Raw genomic sequence first — 16,856 nt, 5'->3', positions numbered from 1 at the left:
CCCAACCACTAGACCTCTGTGGCAGGATAGCATACTGGCTGTGCATGGTGCATTATGTACATATATATGTGATATATGTTTAACTGCATTGTTGCCATCATACTTGCATCACACCAGACAATTGGATTGAAAAGTAACATATTCCTCAAAGCAAGGAGCGCTGAAATTGTCATTGGACATTAAGAGATCTAACTTTATGCATTCGTAGGTACATCAACTGTTGGTCATTAAGGGTAACTAACTGGATTCCCAGAGAAGGCAAGCGGGTTAGGGGGAGACAGAAGGTTAGGTGGGCAGATGAGATTAAGAAGTTTGCAGGTATAAATTGGCAGCAGCAAGCACAGGACGAATTTAATTGGTGGAACATGGGAGAGGCCTTTGTCCTGCAGTGGACGTAGTCAGGCTGATGATGATGAGGTATATCAACCAACTGGAAAAAAGGCATTGAAGTGGTGTTGTACGTAGATTAAAAGCCTTTGCATTGCAAAAGACTAGATAAGTGGGAAAGTTGGACATTCACAGAGATTGAAAAAGCTGAGAGTGCAGGACCAAGGAGAACAGGCAAGCAAGAACCACATGAGGAAGAGCACTCCTGTTGAGTGGGTCTTCCTCGTTCATTGTTCTTGGCCCCGCACTCTCAGTTCTTCGAACTTCAGAGTTAATGTGATTTGAATGTCAACACCGACAACTTTACGAAGTAAACTGATGGCGAACTCGTCAGGTGAATAAAAGCCATTTTTTATACTGGCATTGGGTGGTGTTTCGCATTGACTGCATGAGATAGAACGGACAAATAGCAGTTCTGAAAATCCTCCCATACCCATTCAGCATCTGTCTTTGGTAGCAGATGCATATGCGCTACATATCCTGTTCAGTTACGCACTGACAACTAACTGGTGGCAAACATGTATTTGCAGCAGGGCAAAAAGAATTCAACACACAATGCTCAAAATGCAAGACACTCCATCTCCAAGATTAGTACGCGCATGAAACTGCGAGCGGTGTGATGAGACCGTGTCAACCGTGTCGTTTCAAAACAAAACGACTGCTTTCGTCGGCCGATCCCACACGAGACCAGTCCGGTAAGTCGTGCATTCTAGAAGTACGAACAAACGGTCAACACCGCAGGTTCGACGTCAAGCCGCCAGGAATCGGCGAGGTGCACGGTCATCAAGCCTCGACTACGTTACGGGTAGCGCGGCCCTCCTGAGCACCAGATAGCCGTTGACCTGGTCCGCGCTGAGCAGCCGCAGTCGTGCGTACTCGTGTTTGTTGGCATAGCGCAGCTTGGTCTTGGGGTCTGTGTATGGCGCCACCAGGCCCGTCAGGTCCGAGTACTTGCGCCAGGGTCGCAGCGAGGGCGCCGCCTCGAGAGCTGCGTACGCTCCCGGTTGCAGGCGCTCGGCCGTCACTACCTGCTTCAGGCTCTTCCAAACTCTAGGCTTGCTCTTTGTTGAAGTCGACGAAGACTGAGACTGCTGCTGCGCCGAGGGTTGCTTGGAGCTCGTCGAAGGCTCCTTAGAAGTGCTAGGCCGGTCCATCTCTTCTTCCTTCTTCTCCGGCTCGGGCCTGGGACGCTTTTTGCCCATGGCTGACGGCTGAGCAGCTCAGGCCACGCAGAGCGACAAGGTAGAGTCGAGGAAAAGATCTAGAAGCCCCAAAAACGAGCACGGCACAGCGTCGAGCGTACACACTGAAGAGGAGGAGTTGCCTTCCGCCGTATTTTGAACGCTGCGAATGGGCTGGTAGCTTGTATCAGTAGATATTACACCAAATAAGGGCTGTGATAGTCAATGAACAAAGCAAACAATTCCACCACACGGGAATATCGTCACGATCGACACTCGTCGACAGTTGTATTCGGCTCGACTGCGGCTTGGATTGAAGCGAATAGCCTTCCGGATCGAGTCGGCATCGTGTTGACTCGCGACAGGCCGCTAGCAGAGAGCGCGGTTGTTCCTTTTCTCCGTTTTTCTTGCAGCCTTCTAGGCGTCGAAAAACGGTCCTTCCACGCGGATTTCTTTGCCTAAAAGCTTAACTAGCGTATGCTGGTTGTGGAGAGCGTGTTATACAAAGCAATGAAATTGTCGACTACTCTGAATAAAGCATATGTTGCTGTTTTTGAATTGTTGGGCGTGAGCTGAAAACCTTGCTTTGGAAGAGCCAAAGCCAGAAACTTCGTTGCCTCGTAGGTTTCGTGGATGGTCCTCCGCTTGCGTTGCATTCTCGAGCGCCTTCACGGAAGACGCCGTTCGCCGGACTCGAAGCACCTGTAGATCCTCGCGTACTCCTATCTGGCGCCGGACGATTGGGCCATGTGACACCGGCGGGGGGTGTGAGTGGGCGTTTTCGAACACAGCAGACCGGCAGCGCTGAGCGGTCCCCACTCGTCGCGACAGATCGTGGTGGCTGTCTGCTTCGTCATCGCGCCGTGATGATGACTCTTCAAGACGGCACCGATGACACGACAAATTCGGCGGACACTTCGCTCAAGGTAAGCTCGGCCGTACGCTCGACAGGCGTCCGCACTTCGTCCAGCAGCCGTGGCACTCACGAGTTGGGGGAAAAGCATGTTAGGCCTACCTGCATGGGACGTGTCTCGAATCTGGGTCTCTCACAACTGCGGCCGTGTAAGTTGGTCGCTGTATTTTGTCGAGGCCGTGTCGTCGGGTATTTACGGTACCACTCGCTTTTGGGCTTGACATTTCGCAATCATCGCGACGTTGCCTAAGCGCTCCCGCTGTAGCTCGTCACTTTCGCGAGCGCGTCAACATCCCCGTACTTCGTTTCACCGCCCTAAAACTTCTGGTGAAATTCAGGCTTTTTTTTTTTTTTTGTAAACAGAGCACCCGCTCTTTGGCTTAGCAATGTTCTGAAAGCGCTCGAGCGTTGTAGCGAACGCCGGCCGGCATTTCGAGTTAGTCAGTATGGGCTTGCCATGTTTTTTCCTGTGGTTGCGTATTTCGCCCGTACACTACTTTTTGCGATGTTGGAGGCGTGTCGTGCTACGACTACGGTGTCAGCTGCACTACGCGTTGTCATCCAGCGCATGTGTGTGTGCACTGAGCGTTGACCCGTCTAGCGAAAAGCTGTTTTCACAGCCACCGCCTCCTAGCTACGCCGCATAGTTGCTGCGGGCGACGTCGCTTTTGTGGCAGCTTCCTGTCTGCGAACGAAAAAACTCACTGGGACTACCCGTGCGTGATGGTATGTGTTGACTGCGGTGTGTTTAGTTGGAGGCAATGGTTGGACATGTTGCGCCGCATTCTTTCTTTTGCGAATGTTTCTCGTCTGGGGCGGTTTCGCTGGCGCTTTCGGGCGTGTCGAACCAGAAGCCACTTGTTAGTTGTCTCTGTGGCAATTCCGTAGTCATTTCGTTCTTTGCCATTTGCTATGCGATATCCGGTTTTCGTAGAGCCCTGCCGCTAAGCACGAGGTCTCAGGTTCGATAACCTGCGGTGGTTTCACTTCGGTGGTGGTAAGAAACGCTGAACCTACCCTCGGGCTTTCGTTTTATCACTACAAGTGGGCAAAATTTCCCCTAGTCTCCCGCTACTACTGTCGTTCTCATCAGCCATATGTTGACGGAAAGGTGTCAAGGCCAGTATCTGATTGACAAAGCAACCTGTCTGCCATCGACAAACATGGTGCGACAGTGCGTTGTCTAATCAAGATGGTAAACTATAGTTAAACGTGTGATTAAATATAAAGTTGAACCTGTGAGCCCATGCTTTGCAGTTGCTTCTTCAGAGTGCTGATTTTCTTTGGTGATAATTGCAGACAAAGCAGCCTTGATAGTGCAGCTAGAACTTTGAATGGTGAAGTCTGGCAGGAAAATCATTAAGAAAGAATTCCCCAGAAGCTTATAGACCTTATTCAAAATTGCTGCCAGCTGTCGGCCATTGTGCATAGCCACCATTTTAGAGGTTCAGTGCGGCGTAGTAAGCACAGTCCGTGCATGTCAGCATGTGTTTACATGGATGTATACGTAAGGCCATAGGCCGGGCATGTAGCGCATAGGCAGGATTACTGCTGGTCATTAAGGGTAACTGACTGGATTCCCAGGGAAGGCAAGCGAGTTGAGGGAAGACAGAAAGTTAGGTGGGTAGATGAGGTTAGGAAGTGGCAGCAGCAAGTACAGGACAGTGGACGTAGTCAGGCTGATGATGATGATACGTAAAGCATATGGACATGAGCTGTGTATTGGCTGATAATCACAATGCCAACTTATGGCTGGGTCTCTGGTAGCACACTGAGAGGAAGTCGAAATGCTGAAGAAAAAGAGCTAAGCCGTAAACTTTGTCCTTTATTTTTACATGCTGATGACGGTCAGCATGTGCTCTTGCTATATACTCCCGAAACACGTCATTGTGTTCTTTTTTATAACAAATTTGTATTTGGGTTCCTACAAATTGCTGCATGTCGAAGTTAGCCTTTGTAATGTTTTCGCTAGCAGCTGTTTACCTAGTGAAGGAGACTCGTACACTTCACGCTGAAGCCACCTTCACGCAACGAACATTATTGCAGCTGATTGTGCGTGCTTACATTTCGTTTGTGTTTTCCTTGTTAAGTTTGCCTAACGGCACATGCTGAATTCATTCTGGGAAGGGAGCAACGGTGCTAAAGCTTGCTTCATGTGGTTACATTCTCTCTTCTGGAGTGTGACAAGCCGTCGTTTAGTGAGATGACTTGCGCATGACTGCGCACGTTTTTTGAGCATTTGATGTGCTGGGCACATTCAACGAAATATGGGCACGTGCAATTAGCTGTGATAAAGCTCGTTGTGTGAAGGTGGCTTCTGCATAAAGCGTACGAGTCGCCTTCGCTTGGTAAACAGTTGATAGTGGAAACATTGCAAAAGCTGCCTTAATTCGGTGTGTGGCAATTTGTGGGAAGAAAAGTACAAATGCTATTGCACGTCTTAATTTGCTTAGAAAGAGGAGCAGTAGCCGGAGCACATTCTCGAAACATCAGCTTCAAAAAATCAGCATTGTTTGCGGTTACCTTTTTTATTTATGCAATTAGTTCCCCTGTGTGTGCAGCAAGGGATGCAGCAATACGTCGGCGTTGCAATTATCAGATTATCAGCCAATACGTGCCTCATGTGTGTACATCTCGTTCTTCCTCGTGGACTGTGCATACTGCGCCGTGCTGAGCCTCTAACATGACGACATGCGCTCACCGGCTGACAGATGGCAGCAATCTTGCATGAAGTCTATTCGATCGTTGCTTCTTACGTTACTGTGAGTACGCTCTTGTATCAGGCTTTGATTAGTTAAAACTGGTGTGCTCCACAGATATCCATATTAAACAGGAGTTTTCCACTGGGTCATTACATTTTGCATGTTTTTGTACATCGGCACTACTGTTCTTGACTGGAGCACACTTGATACGTGCTTCTGGTGTCGTCCTTGTAGAGCTAAAAGTTGTGCCCCCCCCCCCCCCCCTTTTTTTTTGGTTCTGTAACTAGTATGTCAAGTTTGTTTGAAACCAGATTTGAACATCTGAAAGATATCTGCTTTCTAGCAGAGGTTCGTACCATGGCCTTGGGTGATGGTGCTTTAACGTACTTGTATCAACTGGACACTGCATAACACGAAATGCAAGCTGCTGATTATTTTGGAGCTTTTTATGTATTCGTAAGTGTGACAGTAATTTCCGAAAATAAACAAATGCTGTTTTGTGCCTTGTGTTATGGTCTGACCGGTCTGTCCCAAGCACTATGCGAGACAGCGTATAATCAACTGGCCCCCATTACTGCTCTTCTTCAAATAATGTGCAACACCGTTTGCTGGTGCCATGTCTAGTATTTTGATGCATTTTAACTGGGCCACTTCTAAGGAGAAAAAAAAAAATAGAAGTTGCAAAATTTATTTTATCTTTGCTACATGCTTTGTGAGTGAACTTTTAACTATATTTGATCTACAGTTGTTAAAATCTGCATCACTACAAGCTCATTTGTGAAAGCTCCCTGCCACGCCACCCTTGTTTGTGTATTCTTCCAGTCTTTCAGTTCTTGAGATTGTAGCCCTACACAAATGTCGCATTCCACAAACACAGCTCTAGTTTAATTGGCATATATTTCCAAAAAACTTGAGCACTTATTTTTTAGAGGTATAGCGTAAGTTGGTTTATTGCGATAAAGTTGAATATCAAATACTGCATAGAGAATTGTTGGTGTTACTGCAACAATGCGTTGTACACGAAAATTTCTGGCACCGTGTTGTGTTTAATAATTATCTTCCTCAAAAACTAGCCAGTCCGAAAAACAGTATTTGTTATTAAAGCTGTGCAAGTAACTTGCTGACCGTTTGCAAATCGACTGAAACGTGGAGGATACGTGCAGAAGGCCTACTTTGTTTTAGACAAAGCGTTGTGGAGATGACAGATGTTGTGTATCGTTCTGCCTACTGCCGTTAGTTTCCACAAACTTGTGACCTTCGATGAGTGAAACATCAAGTGCAGCTTGATCAGCAAAAATTTTTAACAGCCTGAGAAAAAAGCAAAGTTTAGTCTATTTACGTTGCATGTATGTAACATGTATATAAGGCACCCTTGATAATCACACATGGTTGTTTTGTAGTAAAAATTTTGGATAACACGTGTTGCACCATTGTCTCTAATTGAGCAAACTGCACACCAGCCCTCCTTGCCATGTAAAATTAGCTGCGGAAATTCTCTTAATTGCATTGCTGTAAATAAAGAAAAAAAGCTGTGCACACGTCTAGAGGCTATATTTACGTATGGCTGCTGGGGTGAATGCAGAAATTTAGCAAGTCTGTTGATAATATTCTTGAGGAATTGACATTTATTCAGTTATACGAGTTATTCAATTATACGAGTTGTGAAACTGCGTTCTAAAATTTGGACACGCAGTTGGTCCAATTTTTAGGTAGTTGGCCGACGTTCCTGCCATCTGGGGGCAACAACACAAAACACAAACAATGCGTTTAATGGTGGGCGTGCAGATCAACAGGTAGTGCGGCAATCTGCTCACTCCCGACAAGGGTGGTCTATGACGTAGCTGGATTTCAATACATGGAATCTATGGGGTGTATCGCAACTCATATGATTGAATAACTCTGGCCTGCCGCAGCACATTGAATACTTCCTCCTTGCCATTTTTGTAACTTCTTAGCTGCTGTTGTTGGTAATTGTAATTATTCTTAGGCTTAGAACAATTATAGATTTAGCTGTTCATTAAGTAACTGTCTTACCCTTATTGATACCTATCGTGTGGAGTTTTATACCTACCATGTGTAGTTTTTGCGCCGCATAGTTTTCTAAAATTAACTAGAGGGAACTCTGGCACTGCAAGCGTTTAGCAACCATGACAATGATGGGTAGTACACCGATTTACCTAGTCTTCGTGCTTGCGGGCGCTGAATGCACTTGTGGCTTTGTTTATTGCTGTGTTACGGTTTTGTTTTAAATGAACGGACGGTTATGAACTTTGTGAGCCGATTTGAAATGAAATGGTGAGCCTAAAAGGTTGAAGTACTGAAGTGCAACGGCTGAACAGTTGCTGATTTTCGTTTCGCGACAAAGCTACTTCAAGCCATGCAAATCCAATGGGAGCTGAAAGTACGAAGATCAGGCAAATTTGTGTACTACCCATCATACCCATGCTCGCTGAAGCGCCGTGCGTTGCATCTCCCATGGACACTAGCGCCAGATTTTCCTCTAGTGTATTTATAGGAAACTATGTTGCATGATGACCTTCGTATGATGACTGGTCTAAAACATAAGATGTCATTTGCCCGTGTGAACCCTGTACACTCGGTCTGCCCTCTTCTCTCTTAGATGCGGTCAGACACGATAGACCTAGCCGACCAGTCCTTGCTTGTGGACATCTCGGATGCCCTCAGCGAGAGAGACAAGGTCAAGTTCACCGTGCACACCAAGGTACGTGTCATGGAATGACCCTGCACAAAAGCGGCAAACGTATCTGTCGTTCGGCCCGCCACATTGGTCTGCGCTTGGCTGCTCACCTGAAAGTTACGGGTGCGATTTCCAGCCATCGTAGTTGATGGAAGGTAAATGCTAGAGGCCTGTGGACTGTCCACAGTACATGAAAAATATGTTGACACTGCTGCCCCCCCCCCCCCCTTCCCTCTCTCCAGCTCGTTCAAATAGTGATTGAGGCTTTTGATCCCTCAAGGCACCTCGTCACAGCGCTCCTCAAGCAACTGCAGTCAGTGCATGTACTGCTGACGACAGGCTGCAGATGCATCATTCGCAATAGTTTTGCATACGTATGAATGCAGCATTAGAACAATGATGTAAGAAAAGTATTTTTATAGCACTGTGCCTTTTTTTAATACTTTGGTGGCAAATGTGGCGCTTGCCGCATGAGCTGTTTTTCTGGTAGTATAATACATGGCATATGTTCCTAGCTCTAGTTGCTAGCGTGCATGGTGCTTTAAGAAGAATACTAGGAGAAAAGAATAAGGAAAGAACGACATGCCTGCCTCAGATGGCTGAAATCGCTAGTCCTCCACCACAGCATGCCTTTAAACATATCGTGGTTTTGGCATGTGTAACCTCTAATGTTGGAGCCGTTTTGTCCAAGGCCATGCACTTGCAGTTTCTAACCTTTTGGCTAGTTAAATAAAACGGCCATATAAAGCCTAAACCATGTAATGGTGACGCACACTGGTAAAATTGAAAAAGCGCTTGTGCACATTTAAAGCTGCAGATTTGAAAAATTGCAAAATTGCAGATAGTCAGACCTAAATGCCTTTTCCATTATTCTGTCTGCCTTTGGGGTAGGCAGTTTAATGAGATCGTAGTTTTGTCCCCTGGAAGCCCAGAAGTGGGTTTGCATATGTTCTTCTTTTAAGTGCATTGTTTCTTTGTCTCTATCTTTAATGAATATATGAATAGAGCCCGTTCGACAGTAACTGACCAATTTTCACTACTTAAAAACATTGTTACCTCTCGTGCACAGCTTGTCGGTTTCTGCAAAAACAATTTATTTTAGTGTATTCGAAAATCCAAGAACCTGCTTGAGTTGAAATTCAGTAGCGTTTTCATCAAAGCGGAAAAGTTAATTTGTTGTTCGGTTTTATATGCCACACAATGCTTTTGTCTGCTGCAGACGACACTGTCGGACTTCCAGAAGCCAGAGTTTTCGGTGTTGCGGCAACACGAGGAGTTCATCTGGCTTCACGATGCCCTGGAGGAGTGTGAAAGTTACGCAGGCTTCATCGTGAGTATTGTGCCAGATGATATACATTTGGTTTCTCTTGCGCTTCGTTCAAAACTTGCACTAGTTCGTAGTTTGTGCACAGCAACCACTGAATGTGTATGAAGTCCGTGGTTCGAAGTTTTAGCCGTAGTATTGAAATTGCCGTGGGATTTGTCCTTCAAGCCCCGGTTTTGGAATTCTTTTCAAAGTCTGTCACTGTAACACAAATTGTGTGAATATAAGCTTACATATTCAGGATTTCTTTAAAACAAAAGCATTTGTAGAGTTGGAGTTCTGCATACAGTAAGAATCCTGCCTCGGCTTTGCTCCTTGTTGACATGTGTTGTGGTTTTCATGAGCGATGTCATAGTGTATGAAGCAGTCCAAGTTTTGTAAACCACTATACAAGGAGCCAAATGTGGACTGCTCGTATTCAGGATATGCATTGCATAAGTTATGTCATTCATTTATATGTAGTTTTTTGTGGTTAATGGTTCATGCTAAGGGTGCATCAAATGGCTTTCTTTTCATTTGTCTTAGGGCTCGTTAAATCGCCAGCCAATTTAGGACAGTGCAGAGCACAGCACTAGATGACCAGAAAATCACCACTGTACTGGGATTCTTTTCAAGTGCCTGCAACCATAAAATTTAATTACTTCACAAAACGTAGCTGCTATGACAAGCCGAAGTGCACGTGTTAGTGTTATTTTCACAAGCATTTCGTAATAGTTTATACTTGCAGAATAGTTTGTTGAATTTGACTTGATACAGCAGTTTTCTGTAGGAAGTGGCTTGAATTAAGGTCCCATTGTTTAGCGCATGAAGTGGGGTTTGGTTCGAAGGCATAGCTGGCATGTCTGTTATGTTGCCATCACTTGAGGCAAAATGTGGCATTGGAGGTTTCTGTCCTTAAAAGCAAGAGCATGGCGATTTCGGTTTGTTTGGTGTCCTGCAGATTCCCCCGGCACCTCCTCGGCCGGACTTTGATGCCTCTCGGGAGAAGCTTCAAAAGCTGGGCGAGGGCGAGGGTTCCATGACCAAGGAGGAGTTCACCAAGATGAAGCAGGAGCTCGAGGCGTGAGTGGTGCTGCTCCTCTTTTCCTGGTCCAACTCACGGCAATCGTATGGAAGCTAGCATTGCTATGGTACAGTGGTTATGGTGCTCGGCTGCTGACAGGCACGATTCGCGTTCAATACCAGCTGCGCCAGTCGTATATTGAGAAGAAATGCCAAAGGCAATAGTTTGCCTACTTGGATGTAGGTGTACGTACAGGGACACCAAAGTGCAATGAAGGCATTCACTGCATGCTTCCATATCATGTGAACTTTCATCTTTCGGATTTGTGAGTGTTGCTTGCACGCGTTTGTGGTATATTCCACGCTGTGCATCTGTCCTGCCCGCAGGGAGTACTTGGCAACATTCAAGAAGACTGTGGCAATGCACGAGTTGTTTCTGCAGCGGCTGGCCCTGCATCCAGTCTTCCGGACGGACTCAAACTTCCACGTGTTCCTAGAGTATGAGAAAGAGGTGCGTTCCCTTATTTCCGAGCACTGTTACCCCAAAACCTTTATCCTCTCTTTCTTTTCTCTGCAGCTGTAAGGTTCGTGCACTTTGTGCTGCCTCTCGCATCAACTCTTGTTGGAAACAAAATAAAATTTTATACAGTGCAGATAACTTGTAATGTAACTGCTTATGCGTATTTTCGTGGTGCCTTTGTCCCATTCAGGTTTCAGGAGCACTAGTAATTTCTTCTCAACATGCCACCTCCTCTTGCTGATCTCTGCCTTTCATGCCTACATCAAAAAAGCTGGTCACGTAAACAGTGCCATGTATCAAGCTTACAGTGGAACTTCGATATGTCCCACAATTTTTGCTACAACCCGCATTTTACGATAAATCAGTTTAGACCCGGCAAAATCCCCAAAAAATAATGTATTAAAAACCTTCATTATACTACACACTTTTACACCCCGCGGGGGGCCTGTGCAAGTAGGCGTTTGATGTGAAGCGACACCACGGACCTGAGCTAACGGGGGGAGTTTAGACTCCCTCCCACGCCTGGCCGTGTGGCTGAGCCGTGTCAGGGGAAAAGGGGATCCTAGGGGTTCAGCCGACGCTGGGTGATTGGACCTTTAAAGGGCCACTCACCAGGCCCCATACCGAATTTTAGTTAGACAGTGGAAGTTGTTGGGTGTCCGGTGAGGAACGTTTTGCCACAAAAATTTTTCGAATCTGTTTATTACGAGCGGAGAAAACGGGTTTTTTGAATCGGCGTGAAACGAAGGTGAGAGGAGGCGATCTCGAAACCCTTGCCGCTCCTCCACGTAGCCTTCGCAAGCCAAGTCTCTTCCCCACACTCTCTGGCACACGACCAAGAGGTGATGTGCGCATGACGTGCCCGAACAAGCCCAGCCCCCGTGTAAGCGAGCCTCGTTGCTTTGTTGACCAGCGTTAATTTGTGGTCTTCTGCCTGTTTCTGCGGGATTGTCTGGAAAGGCTGGCTTAGACACGGTAGAGTAGATGAGTACAATGAGTGAGCGAACGTGTAGGAGCGTTCCACGGCGGTTGTCTGCTCAATGCGCTGACCGAGGGGACCCGAACGCATGTGAAACGCTGGCACATTAGCCCCGCATCTCTTTATTCATCGTTTTACTCATCTCTTAAACCAACAAATACGTAAACTACGCATGTTCTGTTAAATAATTTTTGCCATGTCACGTGGTATACTGTTGACAATGTCAGAGCAGAGTCCTCTACGTAGAGGACCAACGTCACTGCATTGCCGTGTACGTAGGGCCATTCCTTTGCCTACGTTATGCCCTCATTCTCTATGCGTGCGCCGGCAGAGGGAAAAGATCAGCTTTCATCTTGAAATTTGACCCATTTTCGTGGCGCGTAGCGTTGCAACTTTTTGCAAACGTGATCATGAATGCCTCGTCTACGCATTGCGCTTGTCAGCTCAAAATTGTCAAACCTGGTAAGTGGCCCTTTAAGGCCCCCCGGCAGAGGCAACACACCCCTTTGGCCCTGGCTTCACGTAGACGGCACCCCTGGGCTGACTCACCCAGAGGAAATCGGCAGTCACCTTTTTCTATCTCTCTCCCCTACAACTTCGTCTTTATTTCTCACTTTTAGTCTGTCCTGTCTACTTCTCTCTTCTGTTTACTTCCAATTTTCCTGGTGACAAGGGTTAACTTGTGTAGTTACTCAACCTTGAGTAGTTATATTTGGTTATAGTGGCAACGTACGGCTGGCGTCTGAAGCCTTATGCTATTAAGTGCTTCGGCGTCCCCTGGTTGGACTCCATGGTGGGTGGTCGCCATTGCTGCCGAAAAAAAAGTACACTACTATGGGAACACCTGTATTTCCCCGTCTCCTAGATCGTCTTCCGCTTAAGAGGGGAAGCACCGATGAAATATAAGTTTTCAGCCAATCCCTACAATGCTTTTCAAAATTCCATGTTGTGCACAGCGAAAATCCAACAAAACAAGCCAGAGCCATATCTACATTTCTTGTTGCCAAATCTCTGACTGAGGTCTTTGGCCCAGGATACAAGGTTACAAAGATGGCTAGCGGAGACCTTCTCCTTGAGCTGCCTGAAAAACATCACTATGAAAAACTTGGCAGTCTCGTAGCATTTGGTAATATCCCAGTATCTGTTTCACCTCATAGATCAATGAACACCTGACGCGGAGTTGTTTCAGAAGGCGGACCTTCTTGAAATGTCTGAACAGGAACTGCTTGAAGGGTGGAAAGAGCAAAATGTCACGGATGTGAAACGAATGGTCATCAGACGCGACAACAAAGAAATACCTACCAAACATTTAATACTCACTTTCGCATCTGGCACATTGCCTTCATCTATAGACACAGGCTACATCAAACTCTCTGTCCGTCCCTACATTCCCAATCCAAGACGGTGTTATAAATGTCAAATATTTGGTCATGGCTCGCAGAACTGCCGGGGTCAGGAAACTTGTGCAAGATGTGGTAGCCACGGCCACTCATCTGATAACAGTGTTACTACGCCTCACTGTGTGAATCGTGACGGGGAACACGCCGCGTATTCGCGTTGGTGTCCTAACTGAAAGAAAGAAAAAGAAATAATCACTCTAAAAGTCGAGGAAAATATATCATTCAAGGAATCCCAGAAGAGGGTCTCTCCTTTCTACATTACATCTTATGCTGATGTGGCGCGTCGGGGGGCAGCGTCGCAGCATCTATTGCCACCTGCACAGCCCGCACACAGCGAGCTGTCGCTCGAGGCAACTGCTCTTGGTGTGGTAGTAGTTCATTCTGCTGCACCCAACCAGCACCAAAGTCTGTTTACCCCAGGGTTGCTAGCTAAAAGCCAGCTATCGATGGCAGCCTGCGCTATGCACAGCGAAAGTGCAGGGTTGTCCAAAGTCCCGGCGGGGGCTGCAGTCCATACTTCCCCAGCCATTCCAGCCCCTGCTAGTGCTGGAAACAGCCGGCAGAGCCTAAACTCTAAGAAATCGCCATCGGCCCCCGAGTTGAGGGGTGCAAAAGTCTCGTCTTCAGAGGCGAGATTTTCGCAGACATTGTCTCGCTCGCAAGAGCACGTGTCCGGCACCTCAGAAGAGGCGATGGACACTTCAGTTATCTTGACAGCGCATCGAGCGCCTACGGAGCGGCGAGGTCTTGTCGACCGCTCCAAAAAGGACAAGTTGCGCATTACGGGGCCTGGAAAGAGCCCTGAGTGAATGCCTTTATTTTGCACACACAGCACTAGTCTGTTTTCAATGTGAGTACTAAAATTGTGCAATGGAACGTCGGGGGCCTCTTTATGAACCTTGACGACGTCCAAGAGCTTCTTCACATGCACACACCAAAAGTGCTGTGTGTACAGGATACGCACTTGAAACTATCACACACTTTCTCCGACAATGTGTCATCTTCCACAAAGACCGCCAAGATGTTCTCGCATCCTCTGGCGGCGTTGCTATCATAATAGACAAAACCGTACCTTGTCAGGTTCTGCAGCTGCAAACGCCCTTGGAGGCAGTGGCTGTCCGAGTCGTCCTCTTCAACAAGCTCATAACCATCTGTTCACTTTACATCCCACCGCACTACCAGCTAAACAAGCGTGAATTTCAGTCATTTATTGATAAGTTTCCAGAGCCATACCTTGTCCTTGGCGATTTCAATGCACACAGCGGCCTGTGGGGAGATCCTCGCTCTGATGCCCGAGGCCGTATGATTGAGCAGTTCCTGATATCTGCTGGTGCATGTCTGCTCAATAAGAAGGAGCCAACATTTTTTAGCCTAGCTAACAGAAGTTATTCATCAGTAGATTGCTTCACCCACCCTTGTACCCGATTTTAACTGGGACGTTATAAAAGACCCCTACGGTAGCGACCACTTCCCCATACTCTTAAATACATGAATAGAAAACGAATCTCCACCGTTTGCTCCCAAGTGGAAAATTGAAGCAGCAGATTGGGAGCAGTTTAGAACTCTTACTAGTATCACGTGGGATAAGATGTCATTTTTAGAAATTAATGCTGCCGTTTAGTTTTTTACCACTTTTATTATTGACGCTGCTTCGAAATGTATTTCTTAGTCAAGTGGTATTGCTGCCAAACGTCGTGTGCCGTGGTGGAATGAAGATTGTCGGAAAGCTCTGAAAAAGCAAAACAAAGCGTGGGGACTACTGCGCGACTCCCCCACTGCTTAGAATCTTGACAACTTTAAACAGATTAAGTCCCAAGGTCGACGAATACGCGACAAGTGAGAAGGGACAGCTAGCACAATTTTTTATCGAGCATTAATTCTTATACAGATGAGGCTAAGGCCTGGAACAAGGTAAATAGGATACGAGGCCAAACAACACACTCTCTTCCTTTAGTAAACACTGATGGCAACAGCCTTGAAGATCAAGCAAACTTTCTGGGTGCACATTTTTAACGTGTTTCAAGCTCTGTGCACTACTCCATGTTTCAACGCCACAAAGCAACTATAGAAAGCAAGAAATTAGATAGAAAATGCACCAAAAATGCGGCATTCAACCATCAATTCAACATGGCTGAGCTGCAAAGAGCGCTATACTGCTGCAATGAATCTGCACCGGGTTCTGATCGTGTTATGTACCAAATGCTGAAGAACTTGCCACATGACACACAGAACACCCTCCTCCACCTCTACAACGCTGTATGGATTTCCGCCGAGATTCCGGGTGCATGGAAAGAGGCGATTATAATTCCAATCTTAAAACTGGGAAAGGATCCATCCAGTGTGTCTAGTTATAGACCCATCACACTAACAAGTTGCCTATGTAAAGTCTTTGATAAAATGATAAACTGCCGCTTAATACATTTTCTCGAAAAAAACAATTTACTAGACCCGAGGCAGTGTGGACTTCGAGTAGGCCGATCCACAACCGACCATCTAATCTGCATAGAGTCGCAGATTCAGGACGAATTTGTCCACAGACGATTTTTCCTCTCTGTATTCTTAGATATAGAAAAAGCTTATGACACCGCGTAGCGGTTCGGAATACTTAGAGACTTGTCACACTTAGGCATACGAGGTCTGATGTTAAATGTAATAGAAAGCTATCTGACTTAACCGCAAGTTCCGGGTTCGGGTTGGAAATGACCTGGGTACCACAAGGTGGCGTACTTAGCTGCACGCTTTTCATCATTAATATGAACTCGCTGCACCTTTGCATGCCACGAAATATGTTGTTGCACATATGTGGATGACATCCAGATACGATTTAAATCTTCCAATTTAGCAATTTGTGAGCGGCAGGTCCAGCTTGGATTGAACAAGGTGGCCAAATGGGCAGATAACGGGTTCAGGATAAACCCTCAAAAGAGCACCTGTGTTCTTTTTTCTAGGAATAGAGGCCTCCACCTAAACCCTAAAATTGAGCTTCTTGGGCAACGAATACCTGTAGAGGCCGAGCATAAATTTCTAGGCTTAATCTTGGACTCGAAGCTCACATTTATAATGCGCATCAAGTCCATAAAAAACAAGTGCCTGAAAACAATGAACATCCTCAAAGTGCTGTCATGCACAACATGGGGAAGTGACAGGAAGTGCCTGATGAATACATACAAAAGCCTTATACGCACACGCCTAGACTACGGAGCCATAATCTACCAGTCTGCTACACCGAGCGCATTGAAGATTCTGGATCCGGTACATAATCTTGGCATACGCCTTTCTACGGGTGCTTTTCGCACCACCCCTGTAGAAAGTCTCTATGTAGAGTCCAATGAGTGGTCGCTTCACCTTCAGAGGTCCTTTATGTCCTTTTGGTATTTGAAAGTAAACTCGGACAAGAAACACCCCACACACAGCATAATTAATTATTTGTCCAGTTCTGTTTTTTTTTGACAACCGTCCCTCGGTGAGACAACCCCTCTCACTTCGCGTGAGGGGTCTAATTGAAGAAACCGGGGTGCGGCTTTTAGGAAACTGTCTGATGGCTCCCGCAACATATCCGCCGCCGTGGCAGCTCATTGACTGTGATTTATCCTTTGTTGAAATAACCAAACATGCTCCTCTTACACATATACGTGCGCACTTTCTCGAATTGCAGCTGAAATACTCTTGTCCTCAATATTTTACAGATGCTTCAGTCTTGTATTGGTGTGTCCTATGCTGCCGTTAGTCCATCTTTTTGTGATTCTGATG

The 16,856-nt window shown here is 46.4% G+C and overlaps 2 protein-coding genes across 4 annotated transcripts in view; one reads left to right on the top strand and one right to left on the bottom strand.

Annotated features, from left to right (window-relative positions):
* Positions 1-894: 894 nt before the first annotated feature.
* On the bottom strand, positions 895-1,836 carry LOC119167254 (INO80 complex subunit C). The gene has a single exon (XM_037418707.2). The coding sequence runs from the start codon at positions 1,587-1,589 to the stop codon at positions 1,182-1,184; it is 408 nt and encodes a 135-aa protein (XP_037274604.1). The 5' UTR covers positions 1,590-1,836; the 3' UTR covers positions 895-1,181.
* Positions 1,837-2,152: 316 nt separating this feature from the next.
* Positions 2,153-16,856, top strand: part of Snx6 (sorting nexin 6) — a 47,615-nt gene continuing 32,911 nt past the window's right edge. Inside the window, exons 1-5 of one of the 3 annotated variants that reach the window (XM_037418704.2) lie at positions 2,153-2,494; positions 7,804-7,905; positions 9,101-9,211; positions 10,146-10,267; positions 10,595-10,718. In XM_037418704.2, coding sequence (XP_037274601.2) covers positions 2,435-2,494; positions 7,804-7,905; positions 9,101-9,211; positions 10,146-10,267; positions 10,595-10,718 — 519 coding nt within the window. In that variant the 5' untranslated portion in view covers positions 2,153-2,434. The other 2 variants (XM_037418705.2, XM_037418706.2) reach the window with 2 other exon arrangements.

The sequence above is a fragment of the Rhipicephalus microplus genome, chromosome 6 (genome assembly GCF_043290135.1).
Source record: "Rhipicephalus microplus isolate Deutch F79 chromosome 6, USDA_Rmic, whole genome shotgun sequence".
NCBI classification, from domain to species: domain Eukaryota; kingdom Metazoa; phylum Arthropoda; class Arachnida; order Ixodida; family Ixodidae; genus Rhipicephalus; species Rhipicephalus microplus.
This window is presented reverse-complemented; position numbering and strand designations above follow the sequence as displayed.

What these genes read in the sequence shown, in the direction of transcription:
- LOC119167254 (XM_037418707.2), bottom strand. Translation starts at nt 1,589, where the DNA reads ATGGGCAAAAAGCGTCCCAGGCCCGAGCCGGAGAAGAAGGAAGAAGAG.